Source organism: Daucus carota, chromosome 3 (genome assembly GCF_001625215.2).
Source record: "Daucus carota subsp. sativus chromosome 3, DH1 v3.0, whole genome shotgun sequence".
Lineage (NCBI taxonomy): Eukaryota > Viridiplantae > Streptophyta > Magnoliopsida > Apiales > Apiaceae > Daucus > Daucus carota.
In genome coordinates, this window is record NC_030383.2 from 13,410,736 (window position 1) to 13,434,821 (window position 24,086).

Sequence of the window (24,086 nt, forward strand, 5' to 3'; positions counted from 1 at the left end):
GCTGGAATAGACATTCAAGAAGCAGAAATCCAAGCATTTGAGCACCCAAAAACTTGAATTTCTTAATTTATTAAATTGCTGATCAAACTAAACTTAAACTTTTTGAATGTTTTTTTGCAATTTTGATATTTTTCTTAAAATTCGGTTTCAAATTTCGGTTTTCGGTAAAAACCGAATTATTTATTTCGGTTTCGGTTTAAAACCGAATATATTTCGGTTCGGTTTTCGGTAGAGATTTTTCATAATTTCGGTTTCGGTTAACCGAAAAAAAATTCGGTTTCGGTTTCGGTTAACCGAATGCACACCCCTACCCAGCGTAGCCAGAAAATTATGTGAAGTAGCTGGAATATGATGCTGGTTGGAACTATCTTAGCATATGAATATTATTAATTTTTATGATGTCAAAGAGTTGAATAATAAAAATATACAGACGGTACCTGACCCGAGTCGGGGTTGCGAATGTACAAAGTTGAAGTCTATCATCCGAAGCTGCATACATCATTAAAATTTCATTCTACGTTTAGGGCCGGTTGATTCATGATAATTAACGAGTCCACTTAAATAGAATCGAAACCTCAATTTAAACCGCATTTTCTTTTGGAGAATAAATCATTCCCTCCACATCTCTTGGATTACCATTTTCAATACCCCAATTACTGTTTCTCGTTTCCACCAACCATCCAAACAACCTCTTAAACAGAGATCGATAGGTTTAAGGCTTTGTCAAATTTCTGATTCCTCAGCTTCATAGGTCAATTTACTTCTGACACCTGTGATAATGATAAACTGATAATTGCACTATTGTATAGTCAACCAAGTCAAACAACAGTATTACGGAGGGAGTATTGAAACATTATACTAGGTTTTCATGTGTGCGTTAAAGCGGCAGACAGCGTCTCCCACAACACAAGATAAATTTTTTACATTACGCTCCATGACGTTATTCTGTTGCGATGCCATTTGACATCTGCCAAACCAAAGACGAGGCTTCGTTCTTTGCCCCAAGGTCTATATAGTAAATTATGGATATGAACCACACCAAAGCTTTCCAGTTTAGGATGGATTGCCCTATTGGATTGTAGGACATGCATGTACATGTATCCAGTATATTCTAGCTAGTGCTGGCATTATTGTGTGTAATCTAAGATTTGAGTGTGTAGGTCTAACTATTTATGATCATGTTCTTCTGTTCTCCAGAAAGTTGACACACATTATTACATTCTGCATCCAGATTTTACAAGTCATAATCTTCCCAAGCCTTTAACAAATTTGCACAACTCATCTAGTCGGTGATCAATGCATTTTTAAATGCATGTTAATAATGTAATCTCTTCTAATTAAGTAGTATGTTAAACTAAATGTACTTAATACATGAAGTTCTTGCTAGTTAAGTGAATGAATTAGATTCTTAAGATGAAAATACTACTACCTAGCTAGCTATCAGTCACTTTAAAAAAAAATTAGACTATGAATATCAAAGTTATACGTTAAATTAATCGTTCATTTGAAAATTAACTTAATTTACTCACTAATTTAAATTTTTTAACAAGTATATCATCTAGTAACAATTAAATTAACATAAAATTTTAACTTTTTATTGTCTAAATTGATATAAATTTTCAAATCGGTAAACAAATGAGTAATTTGAATTGAGTGATTTGTTTGATATATTTCAACCTAAATCTGATATTTATCCCTTTAATTTTATATAACTTTATACTTGGGATATTAATTTGGTAACTAGACTGTGATAATTAAGTTATTAGATAATGCTTCATTTTCAAAAGAAGAAATACAATTAATTTAATCTGCGAAGCACTGACCATAATAACAAGTTGCTAGGAGAACATTTCCGAATGAATTATTCGAGTTTTTTTAGGGGAGTACATGCTGTAAAGGCTGGTAAAAGGAAAATTGTAGATGAAATTGTCTCAGACAATAGTTACTGTAGACTTCTGATCTTGATCATCAGGAGCTGTGTGTACAGAAGTACTCCCTCGCCTCATCTGCAAAAGTTGTTTTTCCTTGCACTGTTTCATTCTGCGGACAAGATTTCTTGCTTGACTTGTGTTTCCATTTATCGATATACGATTGTATAGTCAGTGGTTCAAATACAAATCATTAAAATACAAATTAAAATGAAAAACTATAAATAAACTACATCACCGATCTCTTATATGTCATCATCTACTCCCTATTTGTCATCACTCACGAGCATGTCCAGGAGCCTCTTAGTTGTTCTTAAATACAATAAACAATGTGACTTCAAACAATTTAGTACAAAATTAAAAGTGTAAATTTCAACAATACTCTTTATATATCTTCTATATTTCATATTTTATTGTTATTGTGCTCCATTATAACAAAGCTAAGTGGAGGTGAATTGGAGGGAATAAATTTTTTATTATGAAAAAATAAGTTAAAAACTATGTGATGACTCTTAACTTCGAGAAGAGAGAAGAGAGAAATAAGAGGTTTTGTGATGACTCTTAACTTCGAGAAGAGAGAAGAGAGAAATAAGAGGTTTTTAGCTGTTTCCGGATCGACGTCTCCTCTGTTTACATGTGCTTACGAATAATTCTCAATTAAATTAGAGATTCAACTCTTTACTTCAGGTTCCAAAGATAATTCTTCTTAATTCTTATTTTAAGTGAGAGAGAAATTTCTATAATCTAAGGTTGTTAATACTTTCTTGTGATTAAACATATATCTATTTCAACTCTCTCGCTGTTACATATATTATCTAAAATATTGATTTATATATTTTTAAAATTGTAGATAATAAGTGTTAATAATATTATAAAGCAATATAATTTTCTCGGTTCTTGAAAACCTTTTTTTATTAAGATATTGATTTCATTTCTGGGACTCAAAACATGAGTGATAGTAGGTATCACTATATATGAAGTATAAAAGAATTAGATAATCTAATGTTAACTCCAAATCTAAAGTCCTTTTAGTAATTGCAAGAACTCTCATCGGCCACCTTTTTATAGAACAGTATTATCATGATGAAGTTAGTTAATTCTAAAGCAAAAAGTTGCATGTGATGAATGAATAACAGTGAATATTCTCCTTAATTAGGACACATTAACACAAAAGCAAATCCTTTAGTACGAAATGAACCAATCAAAAGTCAACAAAATCTTATCAACAGATGTTAATTAATCATGATAACCGGAAGCTTAATGCCTCCTGTAGGCAAGATCCTGCCTTAACGACGCAGCAATTACTGCTTTAAGATTATAAAATTATTTTTGTAACGTAATAATATTGTCACTGTCACCTTCTTGCTACACTCGAGTGGTAACAAAAATATGGGACCACTTAATTGGTCTCCAGAAAATTAACAATGCTTTAATTAAGAACTTAATTATTCTCTTAATTGTGGGATTCCTGTGTAGTCCATGGAAAGTAGGAGTAGTAACTAAGAGTCAGTTTGAAGAGTTTATAACATGTGATTTAATGGATTTATGATTTAACGTGATCTGATGTGATAAGTTGGAAGTTTAAAATATATGTTTGGATAATTTTGATTTATTAATGACTTTTGAGTTCTTAAAATTATAAAAATGAAAATAAAAATGATTTATGAGTAACTTATGTCTGATGGATAATTTTTATAAAAAAAGTTCAAAAAAATTAAGTTAATGAAAAATATATATCAAACTAATTTCTGATTTTAAATCAGATTCTGACTTATTTTTAAATTTAAGCCGACTCTAATTTATTATACAAATAAATATTTTTTAATTTATAATTAAAAATATCTTAAATCTTGGATTTTAAACCAAAACAAACATACTTGAAAGAGGGCGAAAGAGTTTTCCCATATCTCACCAACATGCAAATTCAATAGTTAAATGCCAAGTGCATGTCATGTATCTTGACATCTAGCGACTCTTATTTTCTAAAAACAAAAGAAATAGGGTTTACATCAAAGTTTTCACTATCCTCATTAAAATATTCATTATTTAATATTATTTGGTTACCTGAAATTTACGGGACTTGTTCAAGACTCGATCATTAATTCCTCTAGATTTGACTCTCTTTTTTAATCTGAGGAATTTTTCCTAATAAATTAGTTTTACACATAGGTAATTTGTGTCTTTTTTATCAGTATAAATCAAATATAAAAACAAATTTGAAGGTGTTCAGAATAGATTATTAAAAGTATATTATTCATATGTTTTGATGTGCCTCTACATTTATAAATGTGTTTGGTGGGTACATAGATTTTAAAAGTTTTCAGTAATTTCCCATATTTTGTAAGTATCATATATTTATGAAAGTTATACATTTTTTTTATCAAATGAAGATTTTAATTTTACATATTTTTTATGAAACTGAACTTCCTAAATATTTACGTGTCAACCAAACGATCTCTAAATTTCGATTATATTTTCTTGTCAATATACTTTCTAAATTTAGACTAATGATATTTTGAAATAGATATTTATATATGAAGATCAGATAGCTATATTTTAACGAAAATGATTATTATTTTGATACAAAATCATGAAAGAAAATGAAAATGTTAACATCACATTTGTTCAGTGTGTTGGAGAAAAAAGTGAGAGAACAAAACAAAAGAGACGATGAAAATAAGTGCTTGTTTGGTTGTCATTTAAAGATTTTGAAAGTCGAACTTAATTATTTGGTTGACATCACGAGGAAGTGTAAGTTTCTTGAAATTTTAAATATCTTCAAATTATGCGAAGTTAAGATCTCTTGGTATCATGGTAGGAAGTTAAAACCTATCGATCAATAAAATACAAATATTAATTTCTATCATTAAACACAAATATTAATTTCTTATTTAGTAGTATAATTTTCATTATGATTTTTAGTTACATAATTATTATCTTTATATATGTTTGATAATTAAACAAGCACTAAATCTAAATCTGTGCATGTAGTCGCAACAATGGTAGCTGAGAATGGTCCTACGTGAGTGGGTGCATTAGTGATCCCCGAAATTCTCGTCTCCCACTCCCAGCAAACAAGTTGTATGTCCCATTCTCACATGATATAGATCAGTCAGCCGACGGGTCTTTAGGATCATATACATGTACTCATACATATATCTTATTATTATTGTTTTATTATAAATATCACTTGCTCTCCCAGGGGTGTTGCCCGATCAAGACAACCACAGCCTGTCTATGCGACACGTGGCTTCAACACTTCCCAGGCATAATTAGTGACAGCCCAGGGGCATCGACACTTGTTCATCTCTTCCTGATCGTAGCCTCAATTGCTGGCTCTATTTGAGTTTTATGCTCTACTCCAAAAATATTTTAGAATATTTTCTGTTGAATATAACTAATCCTCTGTTTTTAGGTGTTTTAGTTATATAACAAATATTAATATTTTCATAAATTTTATGCTAAAATTATAAAATAAATATTTCTATTTAATATTAGATGTGGTCGAAAACAAAGTCACTTGTATCCGTAAAAAGCGTAAGAAAATACTCGGACTACTCATAAATCTGTTACACTTGTAAAACAAGTGGATTATTATAATTTGATTGTCATTTTAAAAATAATATATCACAAAGCTATAATTAACTAAGATAGCACTTCATACCCTACCTTCTTATATGAAATTCCATAACACACAATTATAAATATATACATAATTTTATGTTTTTTACAAATATCATTGTTGATTTCAATTAATAAATCAAAAAAATAATAGTACAATTTTTTTATTTCAAAAGTCATTGAAAATTATACAATAGTCTAACATGATTCTAACACTAGATATAATAATTATCAAGAATTATTTTACAATAAATCAGTTTTGAAATTTTTTATTTAAATTTTAAATGTTAAATTATTTATATTATAATTTCCTTAGTATTCTATAATAGAATCATATTTTATATACTTTATAATAAAATTTATAATAAAATTAAAAATTTATAGTCATATACTACCGGATAACTCCGTATCAGCAGGTGCTAGGCCAATTAATAAAATATCTTGAAGTTTAAGAGCAAGTCCAACAGTGTCCTAGTTGAAGCCCTAAATATAATATAAAAAATTATGTCCTAGTAGTTTAGGACATATTCAACCAACTTCAACTCCAACAATGTGCCTTATTTTCTCTATTTGTTTAATATTTTATTATTAAAAGTTCACTTTCATCATTAAAACATAATATAAAGTAGAGAGAGAAAGAGGGTGTAGATAGAAATTTATTATAAAATATGGGATAGGGCAGGGAGAGAGAGTGCCTCAAAAATAGGGCTTGAAGGAGTTGTCCTAGTGATATAAGGCATCACTAGGACATTGTTGGAGCAGTCTTTTTTATCAAATGCCTTAAATTTTAACTTAGGACAACAATTTGAGGCACTCTTGGACTTGCTCTAAGTAATACCAGTACTTGCACAGATAAGTGATGTTGTGAACATAGTTTAGTGGTACTTGCTTTTTACACACATGCCCTGTTTTCGCTTTCTTCTCCTACTACGCAGATCATCGAGAATGAGACGAATGCATGCACGTCTACATAGTCATGTAATTTTACACATTTTAAGTGCAGGGATTAATTACATTGATTATTTACTGCATGCAACTCTAAGCACTGAAGTTCTTATCCATATATCAGAAATTTACAAAGCAAGAAAAGAAAGAAAAAGCTTCTTCGACTTTTAGTGTACATCAGTCCTTTTAATCCTTGACATCTTTTCAACTTTATTGTCTCCATTTACAAACCATGAGATAAGCCAGAGTCACTTCATCTAATTGCGCCATGTTGTCTTAACCTTGGATTACGACTCAGACCGCATTTGGAAGACACTTTAAACTTATAACTTGATTCCGTTTATGCTTTGAATTTAGCGTATTAATTTCAGTTTATATCCTTATTATTCGCTAAAGGTAGATAATTAATCATACGACAGAAAAACAAAGAGGGGAAGAAGGGTTCCTCCTTGTACGACAAGTACACTAGAATAGCCAGCTGGCACCGACTGCCTAGGATTGTTCTATGGTGGTTATTAAAAAACAAATTTAAGTTGAACTAAATTGTGTAAGAAACTCAAAGTGGATATGTGGACAAAATGGGGTCTGTGAGAATTTTGGGGCCCTGTGCTAAAATATGAATTAGGCCCCAATAATAAAAAAAATATGTATATTATAAAAGTAAATAAATAATAAAAATTTTATTTTTTTATAAAATTAAAACAATAAATAATGTTATTAAATAATCAGTAATTCTAGTATTTTAAACAAAATTTATATATAAATTTATTTGAGATATATCTATATTTCATTGAAAAGAATGAAATTTATAGTACATACGAAAAAATATCATATGTAAAAAACATTATGAAAACATTTAATAAAAGAGTAATTATTATAAAAAAAGTAAAGATACAACACAAAAGAATTTAAAATGCAAATAGACATAATAAACTAATCTATCAGATTATGTAATTATTTATCTATAAATAAATAGAATGAAAATAAATATAAAATTTTTAATTTTCAATTTCATTCTTTAAATTTTTTTATTAAATAAAATATTAATTTCTAAATTTTGAGGCCCCTGTAATTTTGGGGCCATGTGCCGTCGCCCACCTTGCACGTCTCAAAAACCGGCCATGTGTGGTAATGTGAAGCTATAGCAAATCATGCATTGTTGGTACACTATTTGCTGGTCAAAATTAGAGAAGTTGGTGTAACAGGCTTGAGAATTGAATCACATACCCAAAAACTATATTAACTTCCGAAATTGAACTGTTATTTTAACATATTTTTAATTGCTTTAATCACTTGCTTTATTCCTGATCTCATCTCATTTTAGTTAAGTTTTAGGAAAACTTAAGAGTACAAGCGTGATATAGCTTATTCCGGATTTTGTTTTGGATTATGAGTTTATTCTCTGTTGTATTTTTGTTGTCCCGGGTCGTCCAAATATTTAACAGTTTTCTTCCAGATAAAAGCTCAAAGGCTGGACCACAGGGCACCCTGCACTGGGCTTATATAAACCCCTCGTCCCTCTTCGATTCTCCCCACAACCACCATCTTTCTCCTTCAACACAACATTTTACATTTTCTTGTCTGATTTTTCACTTAGACACCACCATGCCTGAAGCACCCAAGAAATCTGCACACAAATTTCCATCCAACTTGAGTGTCTCTGAGAAGAACAAAAAGGCTCTTCACTTGATTGAAGATGTCACCTCTAGACCTGATGAAATTCAGGAGCTTGTTCTTTCAGAAATACTCTCTCGCAACGCCCATGTCGAATATCTTCGACGTCACGGCCTTGCTGGTCAGACTGACAGAGACACTTTCAAGAAAATCATTCCCGTTATCAAATACGAAGATATTCAGCCAGATATCAATCGTATTGCCAATGGTGATAAGTCTCCAATCCTCTGCTCTCACCCCATTTCTGAGTTCTTAACAAGGTATAATTGTACTTTGTGTTGCTTTCACGGTTAAGATTAATTACAGAAATTTAAATGGATGATTATATGTTTTGCTTTTTTGTACAGCTCGGGGACATCTGGAGGTGAAAGAAAACTAATGCCCACAATCGAAGAGGAGCTGGAGAGGAGATCATTTTTGTACAGTCTTTTGATGCCTGTGATAAACCAGTTTGTTCCTGGTTTAGACAAAGGCAAAGGAATGTATTTCTTGTTCATCAAATCAGAAGCTAAAACTCCTAGTGGCCTTTTGGCTCGTCCTGTTTTAACTAGTTACTACAAAAGTTCCCATTTCAAAAACAGGCCTTATGACCCCTACACAAACTACACTAGCCCAAATGAAACCATTCTTTGCTCCGACTCCTACCAGAGCATGTACTCCCAAATGCTCTGTGGTTTATGCCTCCACAGTGAAGTCCTTCGTGTCGGAGCTGTCTTCGCCTCTGGTTTCATCAGGGCCATCAGGTTCCTTGAAAAGCACTGGCCTATGTTGTGTCATGACATCCGAACTGGGACCCTTAACCGTGAAATCACTGACCCGTCTGTGAGAGAAGCAGTGCTTAAAATCCTCAAGCCAGACCAAAAATTAGCCAATTTTATTGAAACTGAGTGTAGCAAAAAGTCCTGGCAAGGAATCTTGACTAGGTTGTGGCCTAATACCAAATATGTTGATGTTATTGTAACAGGGACCATGTCACAGTATATACCAACACTTGATTACTATAGTAATGGCCTCCCACTTGTTTGCACCATGTATGCTTCTTCTGAATGCTACTTTGGTGTCAATCTTAACCCCCTTTGTAAGCCTAGTGATGTCTCTTACACACTCATTCCAACCATGGCTTACTTTGAGTTCTTGCCTGTTAACAAAAATAATGTGGTCACAAATTCAGTTACTGTCCGTGATTCTCTGAATGAGAAAGAGCGACAAGAATTGGTTGATTTGGCTGACGTTAAGCTCGGACATGAGTATGAGCTTGTTGTCACCACCTATGCTGGTAAAATTCAAACAACAAATACACATTTATTTCTTGTTTTATGAGTTTTTTTATTCGGTCCAAGATTCTTACGTTATATGTTTTATGTTTTGCAGGACTCTATCGATACAGGGTTGGAGATGTACTCAGAGTTGCAGGATTCAAGAATAAGGCCCCACAATTCAACTTCATTTGCCGCAAAAACGTTGTTCTAAGCATTGATTCTGATAAAACTGATGAGGTTGAGCTACAAAATGCAGTAAAAAATGCTGTCACGCATTTGATGCCATTTGATGCAACTTTAACCGAGTACACAAGCTATGCAGACACGACAACAATTCCAGGACACTATGTTCTGTTCTGGGAGCTTAGTGTTAACGGCACAATCCCAATTCCTCCATCTGTTTTTGAGGATTGTTGCTTAGCAACTGAAGAATCATTTAACAGTGTATACCGTCAAGGTCGTGCCTCGGACAAGTCCATCGGACCCCTTGAAATCAAGATTGTGGAATCAGGAACTTTTGATAAACTTATGGATTATGCCATTAGCTTAGGTGCTTCAATCAACCAGTACAAGACACCCCGCTGTGTGAAATTTGCACCCATTGTTGAGCTATTAAACTCAAAAGTCGTGTCAAGTTACTTCAGTCCAAAATGCCCCAAGTGGTCTCCAGGGCATAAGCAATGGATGAACATCAAGTCAAGCTAGTGTTCTGCTCTTTCATCTCAAGGTCCAAAATCTAGTTTTTTGTGATCAACTTGGAAATTTTAAAAGGCTTGATGTTTTACTTATCTTAAGCTGTTGTTGTAGTAGGAACTTCTGAATTAGCCGTGTATAAAATTGGGTACCATTTCAATCTTATTTCTGATCTAGCTAGTTTTTTCTGTCTTTTCATGTGCTTTGTTAAGTATTTTAGTCATGAAATTATAATCGTAACACTGACGGGAATTCTGCAAGCACATTCAAAAAGGCAATCTGCCGAGCTAAAATGATGTTGTAAATAAATTTTATTTTTGTACCGAGTCCTCAACAAAAAAAATTAAAAAAGAGGATGAAGTTTATGAGGTTACCCTGAAAATTCATACGAAGCAACTAGGGGGAAAACTTCATATATAATTTATTATTTGTTTTCTTCCGGTATTACTACAGTATTTACTAGCACGCATGATAATATGAATTAATTAATATTCCAAGAACATTTTTCTCTAAAAAGAAATTGTTATTTATGTATATACAGGCAAGAGGGACGGATGTTGATGGGATAATTTAGTGTAAAAACTTATCATCTCTGGAACCTGGACAGGGCCGTTTGGGACTTTTTTGAGGCCCTGTGCTGACTTTAAGAATGAGACCCTTCCAAATGACAAAACAAAATTTTAAAATATTTAAAATAACATGATATCATAAACAAAATTAGACTACTACAACTGAAAAATTGTTTTTTTTAAGTAGTTAGACTTAAATAATGGTAAAAATAATGGTAAAAATTAAAGAGATATTAATATTATATTATATTTAAATAATGGTAAAAATAATGGTAAAAATTAAAGAGACTTAAATTAGTGTTTAAATAAAATAATAGTAAAAATTAAAGAGATATTAATATTATATTATATTTGTCATGAGTATATCAAAAGATAGAAAGAAGTAATAATAGATTGGGGGCCCTAAATTTTCATGGGCCCTGTGCTGTTGCACTTGTTGCACTCCCTCAAAACCGGCAACCTGGATTACATCTCCCTCGTCTGAAAGATATCTTGTGAAATGAATACTACTTGTGAGCTGATAAGAAATACCAAAAAAAGGGTATTGGGACGCAAAAGATATATCATGTGAGTATGAAAAGCAACTCTAATTTGCTAGCAGTAGTTCAGTACGAGTAAACCGAGTCATTTTCATTCTGGTCAGAAATGTGTCACCATGCTTGACATATCGCAGGTCGTGAATGAAGAGTCGAGGCAATCTAGATTTTGTTAAAATGAATTGTGTTTAATTTTTTTATATAAACTTATATCGATTTGATTCAAAATTTTCTAAGTGAGATTCCATATCAGCTCGGTAATAAACAAGCCAAAGACTAGTTTGTTCATAAAAAACTCGAGCCGAGTTGGACTCGAACTGAATTCAAAAAAAATCCAAGTTATCTACAAATTATTCGTATATAATTTTAACTCAACCAATTGTTATTTATAAGTATATTATATCTTAAAAATACATCCATTTGAGTATTACACTATCATAATAATCATACATTCATGCTTAGACTCAACTATTAAGGAGGACGGAAAGAGTATTAAACTATTATAATATTTAAGTATATATAATTCAATTTGATTCAACATAATTATGAGAAGCTAGATAAGAAAAAAAAAAAAGTAACTAACATTTTTGTAAAAGGTGATAGGGGGATTGGGAACCTAAAATCTAAATACCTAATTTAAAACACATAACTAATTTCCTATAATATATAACAGTATCACGCTTGTGACTTGTAATCATGATGATTTATATTTTTGACATTGACAATAACCATTGGGAGGCTATAGAAAGAGATAGTGTAGCATTTTGGGCAAAAGAAAAAGCAGGGCAGATGTGCTCTTTGAAGCTAATCACTCAATTTATGGTTAACGTCAATCTCATAATTATTAATCTGATGTTAGAGTAGCTAATTATACGATTACACATGGATTAGGTTAAATATCAACTTCGACAAAAAGATGGCAGCAAAAAGATGAATGACAGAGATTAGTGAATACTGTATCAGCTTAGAGGCTATGACAGAGAGTTGTCTGACTTTGTGACATTGAAAAAGATAAACCTAGTTTTAAGGAGGAGTAATTATTACTCCCTCTGTCCCTCTCATTTGTTTACAGTTACTATTTTGGGATGTCCCTCTCATTTCTTTACGTTACTATAAATAGTAAGTTTTTTCCATCATTACACCCACTATCTTCCTCTACTATCTCATATTTAACAATAAAAACTACTATTACACCCACTACTTTCCTCCACTATCTCAAATCTATTATTAAATATTGGTAGGTCCCACCACTTTACCCACTTTTCATCTAATTTTACTCATTTTTCATACATTGTCTTGGTCTCCGTGTCCCCCTCCAATGTAAACAATTGAGGGGGACGGAGGGAGTATCACTCAAAAAGAAAGATTAGATACAATAATTGTACAAGGACCTCATTAGATTTGGGCAGTTAATAATTTAACGTCTCTATCTGCGTTAACCCGGAAGGAAGGAAAAATGGATGAGCACTGAGCGGACCTGCATAAACTAACAGCAAATTCAGTAATTTGATGAGCGTAAGATCGCACTAATAATATAACTACAGTAAGGCAGTGTCAATTACGCGAAGTACACATATATTAATCTTCCTCAGCATTCTCCATCCTTCAAAAAGTTGTGTCGTATACAACTTTGGTAAATGAATCATTTTGGATTGAAGGCAACTCCAAAGAAATATTCCACCCCCTCAACGAAGATAGAATTCTTCTATTATTCCGAATTTTAAGACCCCTGATTTTAAATCGAATTGCTTCTTCAATAAAAGCAATATCCTGGCTAACAGTTCTGTATTGATTTTCAAACAATCACAACGCCGATTCCGAACTTCTCATCAAATTTTATCTAAAAATATTTACATAAACTACATTTCTTTTCTTTTTTCTAAAGAATAGTCATTAGATTTTTACTCATATAAGTGAAAAGTGGAGGAATCGGCAAATCATGTAAAAAAAATTGAGTATTCCACAAGTTTATTTAGTGGGTGTCAACTTAAAATATTTTGTGGTTGTCAATCCAAATTTCAAAAAATAATGAAGATTTGTTTTGAATATAAACAACCGAACATATGATATCTTTTAAGAAGAGTTCGAAAATAAATCTGTCGAGAGTTAATGGATGTTGCGGCCAACAAAATCAACGTTCTATCATAAACTCTATCGTAAACTTGGAGCCAGAGATGTACACAGTTCAGTAAAGCGCACTTATTAACTGAAAACCTGAACCAATTCGCAGTAATATGAAACGGTTCAACTACCTATGAATCAAGTTTTATATTCCAAAAACCATCAATAAATTTATTTGATTTGATTTGCGGTCCATTTCTGCGGTTTGATTTTTCTATTTAAAAGTTTATTGATATATATATTAATATTATGGCTGTGGTTACTATTTTTGCGATATCAAATCTCACCGAATTCATAAAGATGTGGTTTGATTTTTTACACGTATTTTAAAGCGTAAGAAAACCGCGTTTTTATACATTAGACAACATTTTCTTGTTTTAAATAAAGTAATATTTTATATATAAATTTTAAAAAAATAATGAATAATGACATATTTTCCTCTCTCGAATTACATACACAACGTTAAAATGATTGTTTACTATTCCATCTGTTTTAAGTTTTAACCATTTTTTAAGATTTTTTTTTGGATATCAACCAATTCATTACCTTTCAAAACTTCATGCATTAAAAATTAATGTGACTCACTCTGTTCCTAAATGTTAGTCGATTTGACTTTGCACACGTAATTTGAAGTGTACAAAAAACATATTTCTATGTAATTTTTTTTCTGAATAAAAATATAGAAGTTAAACTTTTATTCAAAAAAAAAATTAAAAAATTAATACATAAAAGTATTTTTTTACATTTTAAATTACGTGCACAAAATTAAAGCGAACGGGGAGTTTTATTTGCGACAGTGAAACTGTGAAAGTACTGATATCTTGGTTTTCCTCCGCATGTTGTGTTTACGGGGTACCAAACTACCAATATGTGTGAAAAATGAACAACGATGTCCAATTTTGTTATTGTTGCTAAAACGGTACCCAGAAAAGTGAAGTCTTGTACCGCAACTCCGCAAACCCGGTAACCCTTCCTCGATATTCGCGATGATAAGGACTAATTTCATTTCATTTTGTGAGGAGATAAGGACAATTTATTTTTTAATTTTTTTACAGTAGATAAGGACTACTAATTTTTTATTGCTAAAAAATTTCGAACCTTTGGGGAAAAAAACAATCGATAATCAGAAAAAATGGGAGGCGGAGCAGCGATGAGAGCGGGCGGCAAGTTGGCCGGCGTGGTGAACGCCAGCTTTCGAGGAGGAATTCCGGCAGTTGCCGTGCCAGAACATCTCTCTTCCAAGGGTCGGACAATCGCAGGCGTCTTGTCATCCTCTGACGCGCAAATCGATGGTTCGACGGTGAATAAAGTTTGTTCGGAGTGTGATGATGATTGGGAATTCCCCCAAGTCGAGGAAGCCATGCCCAGGCTTGTCTTCGGTGGACCCCCTTCGCTTCAAGAAGCTAAAGATGCCACCTCTCAACTTCGTACTGCCCTTGATGAGTATGTCCTTTCTGTTTTTCTATTTCGTATTTGTAAATCATTGAATCATATCTTCTTCTTTTACACTCAGTTACATAGATCATTTCATCACAAAATAGAGTGGCTAATGTCAACAAGGAATTCTTTGTAGCATGCTTCATTTTTGCCAAGAAGGGGCTGTGTTGCTTATATGATGTAATGTTGACGGATATTTATGTTATGAGTTTCGAGACACTTCTAAGATCATTTCCAACCGTATTAAACCCTTAGCTATAAATCCCCTTGTCGATAATTTTAGCCAATATCTTGATGTTGGCTATATTTGTCGAACATTTAGAGACTTGTAAGAAGATTCCAACCATACTTAAGTAATATATTCTTTTTATACCAATCTAAAATAATAATAACATACCACTTTAAAATATAGCCAATACCATCGAAACACAATATCTTACAGGTTCAGCAAATTTTACATAATCAGTATTGGAGATGCTTTAAGTGCCGTTATGGAGGCTGAGTAGCGAGTGATATATTGATACCACTTTAATTTGGTTGATGGCAGACTAATTTTAACATCAGAATGCTTTCAGCTTTTCCCATGGCCGATACACTTTGTATGCATCCCTGTATGAATTTTACGGCTTTTCCAGCCTGAAGGCTTACTACAACTATTTACCAGTAAGCAGCCCTAATGTTATCCCACAATTTTCTGGTTACCATTTTTAGTGCATGTGCCATTTGCTGGAGGACTACATGATTTAGTCCATATGTAAAAAATATTGCATGATGTTGTTAAAGTATCTGCTAATTCCTTATTCAGTTAATGTTTTCTTAATTAATATGCAAGATGAATTGCATGATAGCTAGAACTATTCTAATTGGAACAGTATTTAATTTGCCTTTTATATAGTAATGGGTTGGTTATGTTAAGTCTAATTGAGCATAGGCAGTTGTGCACTATTCAACTCCTCTTTGTATGATACCCTCAGGGCTTACCTATCAAATAAATCTAGCTGCGGTCCATATGTATCATATCCTGAGCACCCCTTGGAGACTAAAGTTTGTGTTGCTACTGATTCTGATACTAATGCCTCTGCTCGAAGTCATGCTATTCAGGCATTTCGGTTGCTAAATGAAAGTACTGCCGCTCAGGTTCATTCACCATCTCCTCTTTATTTTGTGTGTAAAGCTGCCAGACCTAATTTTTCCAATGATTATAAAAGGAATTATACTATTCAGTTGATAATTGTCGCAGCTCTGCATTTACAACTTCTTAAAAAGTTTATATCTTAGCCTTTGAATTTTTAATATGGGTATTCATACTTGCTTCACATGCAGTATAAATATTGTAATGCATGTACCTCTTCTTTACTTTTCTTTTTTAAATATTACTACCGCAATGATGATTTGTTTCGAATTCGGGACTGACATATACAACATGTTGATATCAGACTGTTGTAGCTTCAATTGCTAGTGATCAGAATGTCTGGAGTGCAGTATTGCAAAATGATGCACTTGTGGAATTTCTGCGCTCCCAAAAAACTGGTATGGAGTATCTGTTTTTCTGTAACTTCGTTTCAGTTTCTACGAGACAAGATTGAGGTTTCTTATTATATTTTCTGATACATCCATAGGTATGAATGGATACTCGAAAAAATCGAGTGCTGCTGCTGAACACTCAGGCTACGATTCTGATTCTGCCAAGAAGTTCGACTATGAGACTTCTGACGAGGAAACCAGACCTAAGAATGATCATAGAAATTTCTTGGAGGACATTAGAGTAAGACTAGAAGACATGATGAACAGCTTATCTGGTTTCTTTCAGAATCTTTTTGCTGGCTCGGGAACAGTTGATGGAAGTGCTAAAGCAACCTCTGTGGACAAGGCTATGGGTGCTTCAATTATGGGACTAGCCATCATGGTTATTCTCATAGTTGTCCTTAGGCGTGGCTCAACAGCTTAAAAAATTTGTCGAAGCTTCTAGACTTGAGATTTTTAGTTTTTGGATGCTGTATTCTTAGTAGTTTCCTTCATACACTGTATCATCACAATGTGTGCAAGACTGAAAAGAATTATCACCAGTTGTGGAAGAGTGGCAAGCCGCCTTAGTTGCTGTGCATAGTAAATTAATTTGATAACTGGATTAAAAAAAAGGTTGTAGCTGAATCAGAAAAGAGAACTTGTTTGCTTTGTTTATGTGCAAATATTTTAAAATATAATTAGGTTGTGTTTGAGAACGTGTATTTTATTTCAAATTTTGGGTTTCAAATACATAATTTGAGATGTTATTGCAAATTCTTATCTTTATACTAGTAGATACAAGTATCTGAATATCCTGAATATCAAATGAAATTCTAACTTTTTTGTATATCCAAACATATCATTTAATCAAATCCAAAATTTCAAATAAAATTCAAGTTGCCAAACAGGCCATTGAAGAAATTATGAGAAACTATGACAACGTAATGGTCAAAATTTTATAATAATAAAAATGAATAATACAATTTAATTATTCAGTAGTACTGCGATTATTTGCTGTACTAAACGGCAAATTATATGATAATTCACGGGGCTTTCCCCTGCATTCTTGTACATCTTACTCTTGCACCATAAAAAATTCCACCGATTCTAGAAGCTGATACAGAAACAACAAATCACTGAATCCTGAATAGAGCTCAACTACTCAGGTATGTAATGTCTTCTTTCATTATGCGCATTTTGCCTCTGTCCTTTCTACTGATAGTTCGTGTCTGTTCTGGTTGGCCTCGCTACAAAGGAAAGAGCGGTTTACCACAGATGGACAAATCCATATTTCAACAGAAAAAAGATAAATCACGACTTCATGGTATAGATACATGTTTAGTGACGAGCAAAGGACAGAATCCAGTTATGAAGAGGCAGTGACTGTGTTTTAAAGGGTAAAGAGGAAAAGGGCACTCCCTGTGTGAACTGCGTATATCATATATACATAGCAAATATGTGAAGCTAACCTTTCTCAAGACATAGGCAAGATATAAGTAAGCAACCTCCCATTCATCTGGTGACAGCGTACCTTAATATACGAATGCAAAGCATGATACATGAGGCAATGGATTGCATGTATTATGAAAACCAAGAAAATAATTTCACAAAAAAAATGAAAAAACAAAAAGCTTTTGAGATTTACTCTGGTCCTTGTTCCCATCACCCAGGGCTCCAAGCCGCCTCATGAGTTCAATGTAATCTGGCTTTTTCATGTACTCGTCAACAAACACATGATTATTCTTTACAAACACCAGTTCCAGATCATACTGCTTATTCAAACAAAAGCAAGTATAAGAAGAATGTCACCACACAAGCAGAGAAGTCGTAAAAGTCATATATGTATATCGATAGATGGGCGTAATACCGAAGGGATCTTACTCTAGCGGTTCGCCGTCACCCCTTAAAGGGAGATTGAGGGTTCAAGCCGACAAAGCAAAGGGGGGGGGGGGGGGGGGGGGGGGGATATGCGTTCAATCAACAGAATAAAATAAAAAAAGGGTACATTTATGCAAGCAAACTGTACCTCCTCTGCTAATGACTTGAAAACATGAAAGGGAACAATCCATTCTGGACAATCAACAGCATCCTACACCAAAAAAGTTCCACGTCACTTGGATTAATTATTGATTACTAACAAGATTCAAATTGACGTTAACCCTATACACTATGTAAGAATAATTAATACAAGAGCTTACCTCCAGATGAAATTTGTACTTCACACCGAAGGGGCTTGTCGATTTGAATTTCTAAATAAAGCCAAGAGTGTTTCACAAGTTAGTTGTCTAATTTCACATATAATAATAGGACCTCCTCGAAACCAAATAACACAATTTTCATTGTATATATATAAGTTGTCAAAACAAGATATTAATGTTAATAGTTCAACAAAGTTGCAAGGAATGCGAAGTGAACATCAACTTCCTCTTTGTACAAATGCTAGTCAAATCTTTCACTTGTATTGGTACCATTAACATACATCCATCAAAAGTAGTTCCAAATGACAAAAAATCTGAAATGACTTGCCTTTTCTGAAAATTCTTCGTCAAAACGTATCCAGTACACACTATTGCCAAATGTTAGTCCTTCAGCTGCATAGTCAAAGTCAAAGTATGAATATAACTTCTCCACAGAACATAGTTCTCATACTGAAGAATGGTCAGAGGCTGAATTAGCTACAGGGATTTATCCCATTAACAAACAATTTTTCATTAATCTCCAACTTGATTCAGCAACTGAATATCATGGATTTAGCTACAAGTATCCAGTACACACTATTGCCAAATGTTAGTCCTTCAACTGAATGTTTAACCCCAACTTGAATAGCAAGTCTATTCAAGAATTAATAAGGACAATAGGCAAGTAAAATCAAGTACCCATGCAAAACTAGAATATCATAGCGAAGAGACATGCCTTCTCTGAGTTTTTTGACGATAACGTTGGCATCTGGCATCGTTCCAATGAAAATGCCTCCTGGCCTAAGTAAGGCTGAAACATTTGCCAAGGCCCGTCGTGCCCGTGCCTCAGTAGACCACGAATAATGCATGGCAAACTGCAAGTCATAACCAGTGTCATTTTACAACCAATGATCTAATTTGAAGGAGCATATAGATTAGCAGAGAAACTCTTTTATGAAAATTCATGGAGATTGAGAATTTACTTGGCAACTACATATATCAAAAGGCGCATCATCTGCTAATGCTTCATCTAGCCGAACCTGAAACCCAGGAATTTAATGCATATCATCCAACTGAAATGATGGTTTTTATTTCTGAAAACACTACACTTGTCGCAAACTCAAAACATTAGCCACAAAGAAGAAAATCAGGAGGAAGTGAATAATTTAAGTTAATAGCTTATATTTCTAAAGTATAGATTTGTACATACCTCGAAACAATCTCCACAGAGAAGACGAGCAGGAAATGTGAACTTCTTACGCCGCTGATGCTGGTCTGCATCACCATTATACCGGGTACGGCAATCTTCTATCTGTAGTTAGAATTTAGACATGACAGTAAGAAGCTGATTCTAGAATCCATGATACAGCAGACATATAGGACAGTATCAAAGTATATGAAGAAGGAATTATACGATATTGTACTACCAGTTAGATAACTAGATTACTAGACGAAGAGAGATGTTACTCAACCAAAATACTCCCTCCATGTCATAATAGACGTTTTTTTTTTTGGAGATTTTTGGAAAAGAGAGAATTGGTGGAAATCCTTCCATTTTATATATTCAACATCATCTGGAAGTATATGAGTTGACAACTATAGATAGACCATGAAATCTGTAACTAACTCCAGAACAGTAAATGACTCTATTACCCTTACTAATACTATGACCCTACACTATTATAGACTATTAATAAGCTGATCCCTAACAGTGGGAGATGAGTTTTTGCCGATAGGCTATCCTGAATACTCAACTTGCAATGCTTTTTAGCTGTACACAGCAAATTCACAAAGAAGGTCAAGGAAAATAATATTACTCACTGTCTTCAGATGGATTGTTTGACCGTTGATCAATCACAACTACTTTGCTAGAACAGGGTTTGGTATAGAGAGTTCGCATGAAGAATTTGTAACATAAAAAACAGTTATTCATGTTTTTCAGAAATAATTCTATATAAATCTGAAAGAAATAAAGAAAGGGGTAGTTTTATATCCCAACTCACCTAAATACGTGATCAAGACTGGTTATCACTACAAACTGTGAGGCAAGTGTTTGCATCGCATTTAAAAACTTTACTTACAATATAACATAACCAGGCTCTAATTTACAACCACAGAGTAGAGAAATGACAAAAATTGCTCTAGAAGGATGTCAGTGTAACTGGAAACTTAAAGCATAAGTTTTATATGTGTTTTATTGCTTATAGGCGTCTAAAGTAGACAATTGAGCTCTCTCACGGAAAGTGTAAAAGTGTAAGCTGTTGCTCCTAAAGTTTTCAGCTCATCGCATGGTTGACATGATGCGGGAATTGACAAAAAGATAGAGGCACTGTTCTTTACTCATGTGGATTTACTCCTTTAGGGGTGTAAATGGTTTACAATTTCCCAGTGATATCTTTACAACCTGTTAATTTTAGATTTTCCTTGCCTATATTCATTGTAGGGCAAGTCAAGTGGACACGATCTGGCTCGAAAACTAGTCAACTATGTTGTCTATTCAACGAATTTTTGATAACTTATATACGTATAGTTTATCCCCCACACAGAGACACGCATATAGCATAAGAATGGACATTTTATCACTTATATGGAATCATAGATGTAGATCTAAGCATTTTAATACATATCTTAGTGTTATAGCTAGCGGAACATGAACGTAATTCAATTAAGCAAATGATACAGACTCTGTCAATCTACCAACTACTCAGTACTCACATCTTCATGTTGATAAGTTGATAAATTACGAGAGGCTGTTTTCCAGAAGATGTAGAAGTAAACAAATAACATATTAAACAACTTATTAACAATTGAAAGACTTATTGGTGCAAGACAAAATTAATAGGGTTTCCTAATAACAGAAATAAACAAGAAACTATGGATCGCTACCCATAAACAAAGAGCAGACTCTATAACTAGTAATTTCAATTATTAATCAAGTCTAACAAAAAAGGGTACTGCGTAAAGTACAAATACAGAGAATAAAACTTCCGGACTGAGGCCATACACAATTGGACTTGTTAATAAGCCCAACAACTAGAGCCTACATAATCATTGTAGATATTATAAACTATATATTAACTAGAAAATAAATTATAGAAAACCCCTATGTTATTTCCACTTCCGTACCTCATCACTTATTCAGGTAGCAATTTATTATGATGACTGATAACAATCAGTAATAATTGATGGTCTATCTTCTCTCTTCACCTGCCGTGTTCGAGTGCACACGATGTAACGGCTATTGATTGTATATATTAGGCATTCTGTATTCTACGGATATTTTTAATGTAAATCTGGACTGAGGTTGAACTAGTCACTGACCCAACCTCCATAGACAGATCGTGTGACTTCCCTTCAAATTCCAAGTAGACAATTTAAGTTCGGCCCAGCAGAACAACTTCTGGACAAGTCATGGATTAGATATACTGTTTGTAATTACTATGTATGAATTAAAAACTTTACTGTGAAAATGAACAGAAGGTAAACGGATGACTGTTAAATTGTTGCTTTACTTTGAAATATGATCTATCAATATGTCAATACTAATGTGACCACTCTCAAGTCAACACTTCCCAAGGAAAATTATGTCCAAGTATCTCCGACAGCTTTTAATAGATTATGATTGGTCCGCTTACTGTTGTACATCAATTTCACCACTATCATTTTGTTTGCTATGTCATCATTTGCTTAGAGCAAGTCCAATAGGTTACCTATCTCATTACTTATTAGTAATATATAATAATGAATACTAGTGAGTCTTAGTGATTTAGGTAATCTACTTTTAGTGTCAACCCCAATAGCAATCCCTATATTCGTTCTCTTAAGATTATTTTAATAATAAATTTGAGAGAGAGAATGGGAAAAGGAGAGAAAAAACAAAGAAAAAGGAGAGAGATGATTATTTTATTCATAAATATTAAATAGGTAATGGCTAGGGGTTACTTATAAATAGGTAATGGCTAGGAGAATTAAGGTTGTGCTAGTGATTTAGGATAACACTAGGATAGTGTTGGAGTGCATTTTTTTTGACACATTATCTAAATGTGAGTCTAAGACATCATATAGGTAACCTATTGGACTTGCTCTTAGTACCAAAATCAATTTATACTAGGACAATACCTAGATGCACACCACTAGCATCCTCTGTACTGTAATCACACCAAGTTGAATATTGTAGCCATGACTAATATAGAGCTCAGCTGAGAACTCCTTTAAAAAATAAGAGACTGAAAAAAAACCCATAAAAGCTGTGAATATAATATTGAAAACTGCACCAAGTAACATACCGAACCATCAGCTATATCAATTCCCACATAATATCCCACATTTGCCTTGTCCCACTTAATAAGATCGCCCCCCTGTTAGAAGTACAAGAACACCGTAAATAGACGTTTAAATAGGTATGTGTACTGCGTAAGGTTTACACTATAAAAACAAATGTGAATTTCGCCAAATAAAATTACCTTTCCGCAAGCAAGATCAAGAACAGCATCTCCTCGACGTGCATAAAGCTGAATCAGAACACTTTTTATCTGTTCAACAATAACAAACATTCATTGCTCTATTCTCCATCAGGTTTCTAAAATTACTTAAAATGCATAGTAAAATCATATAACACATGCCCAGTTGTTAAGTTTCTTTAGATGGATGATAGGACTTGCTTCTCGCTCTTCCAAAGTGTGATTTTTTCTTGCACTATAATGATCAGCTACTTTCCTGGCTTCTTTTCGTGTACTCTCATCTTCTTGAAACTCGCTGTCATCTATACAACAAAATATATATTCAAGCTCAAAACTTTCCAATCATTTATCAGTAAAATGCATCACTAGCAACATACAGATTAATCACATAAAGCATAATATTCTGAGCACCCATCATTAATATTTACTTCAAGCATATATACAGAACCCAAAAAAAGCTAAATTGAAGACATTAAATCACGGTATTTGGAACAATAATTAATAAAAATAAATGGGATTCACGGAGAAAGATGAATTCACCTTGTGGGTTGAATCTGGGTCTGGATTTAGGGGGTCCAAAGGAGCTAGAAGATGAAGATTCTTGGTAACCTCGCTTCATGTTGATATATAATTGTATATGATAAGGGGGATTGAAATCTCTGAGGGTTTATGTAAGCAAGAGTTTGTCAAGTGATTTGGTAATAGATTTGGTTATTTTGCGTCTCGAGACAGAACATGAGAGAAGAGAAGAGAAGAGAAGAGGGGGATACATACGCGAAAAGTTGTTGGGAGTAATGTAGGTGTGTTTGTGTGTCACCGTTGGTTTAATGGGCTTTTGCTTGTGTCTGCGCTAAATATTGGTTTGATCGGATCGGGTTGGAGAAATTAACCATGGTGTTGTAACATTGAGAGGTGTTAATAAATTTTGTGCAAATAAATAGAAATAGTATTATTTGAGCATGGTTGGGCAACTTATAGAACGGTTGAATAATTCTTGTACGTGACTGTTTTTACATTGTATTTCACCTCTTCATCACATTCGTGAAAATAACAGCTTTCCTCGAAAAATGATCATGATATTCCCTCCACCTCAAATTAGATGACCCTCTTGACTTTGGGCATACAATTTAAAGTTCATTGACCGCATAGCTACATGACTT

General features: G+C 33.3%; 3 protein-coding genes across 3 annotated transcripts; 2 read left to right on the forward strand and 1 right to left on the reverse strand.

Annotated features, from left to right (window-relative positions):
- Positions 1-7,989: 7,989 nt before the first annotated feature.
- Positions 7,990-10,300, forward strand: LOC108211557 (indole-3-acetic acid-amido synthetase GH3.6). The gene is made up of 3 exons (XM_017383188.2): positions 7,990-8,428; positions 8,516-9,444; positions 9,540-10,300. The coding sequence occupies exons 1-3, from the start codon at positions 8,100-8,102 to the stop codon at positions 10,130-10,132; spliced, it is 1,851 nt and encodes a 616-aa protein (XP_017238677.1). The 5' UTR covers positions 7,990-8,099; the 3' UTR covers positions 10,133-10,300.
- Positions 10,301-14,367: 4,067 nt separating this feature from the next.
- Positions 14,368-16,881, forward strand: LOC108211107 (uncharacterized). The gene is made up of 4 exons (XM_017382617.2): positions 14,368-14,789; positions 15,758-15,920; positions 16,220-16,313; positions 16,403-16,881. Exons 1-4 carry the CDS (start codon positions 14,479-14,481, stop codon positions 16,729-16,731), a joined length of 897 nt encoding a protein of 298 aa, XP_017238106.1. The 5' UTR covers positions 14,368-14,478; the 3' UTR covers positions 16,732-16,881.
- Positions 16,882-17,223: 342 nt separating this feature from the next.
- Positions 17,224-23,752, reverse strand: LOC108210678 (mRNA cap guanine-N7 methyltransferase 1). Its single transcript, XM_017382058.2, has 13 exons — positions 23,467-23,752; positions 23,089-23,228; positions 22,930-22,998; positions 22,753-22,824; positions 19,677-19,778; positions 19,450-19,506; positions 19,203-19,341; positions 18,816-18,880; positions 18,488-18,538; positions 18,316-18,378; positions 17,935-18,058; positions 17,759-17,820; positions 17,224-17,536 (listed from the first exon to the last, which is right to left on the reverse strand). The coding sequence occupies exons 1-13, from the start codon at positions 23,543-23,545 to the stop codon at positions 17,444-17,446; spliced, it is 1,116 nt and encodes a 371-aa protein (XP_017237547.1). The 5' UTR covers positions 23,546-23,752; the 3' UTR covers positions 17,224-17,443.
- Between the last annotated feature and the right edge of the window lie 334 nt (positions 23,753-24,086).

Excerpts from the sequence above, each read along its gene's own strand:
- LOC108211557 (XM_017383188.2), top strand. The coding sequence starts at position 8,100 with ATGCCTGAAGCACCCAAGAAATCTGCACACAAATTTCCATCCAACTTG. Across the intron at positions 8,429-8,515 it reads ATTTCTGAGTTCTTAACAAG|CTCGGGGACATCTGGAGGTG; the intron begins GTATAATTGTAC and ends TTTTTTGTACAG. Across the intron at positions 9,445-9,539 it reads TGTTGTCACCACCTATGCTG|GACTCTATCGATACAGGGTT; the intron begins GTAAAATTCAAA and ends TATGTTTTGCAG.
- LOC108211107 (XM_017382617.2), top strand. The coding sequence starts at position 14,479 with ATGGGAGGCGGAGCAGCGATGAGAGCGGGCGGCAAGTTGGCCGGCGTG. Across the intron at positions 14,790-15,757 it reads CTTCGTACTGCCCTTGATGA|GGCTTACCTATCAAATAAAT; the intron begins GTATGTCCTTTC and ends TGATACCCTCAG. Across the intron at positions 15,921-16,219 it reads ATGAAAGTACTGCCGCTCAG|ACTGTTGTAGCTTCAATTGC; the intron begins GTTCATTCACCA and ends TGTTGATATCAG.
- LOC108210678 (XM_017382058.2), bottom strand. The coding sequence starts at position 23,545 with ATGAAGCGAGGTTACCAAGAATCTTCATCTTCTAGCTCCTTTGGACCC. Across the intron at positions 18,379-18,487 it reads AGTACAAATTTCATCTGGAG|GATGCTGTTGATTGTCCAGA; the intron begins GTAAGCTCTTGT and ends TTTTTGGTGTAG. Across the intron at positions 18,059-18,315 it reads TCAAGTCATTAGCAGAGGAG|TATGATCTGGAACTGGTGTT; the intron begins GTACAGTTTGCT and ends TTGAATAAGCAG.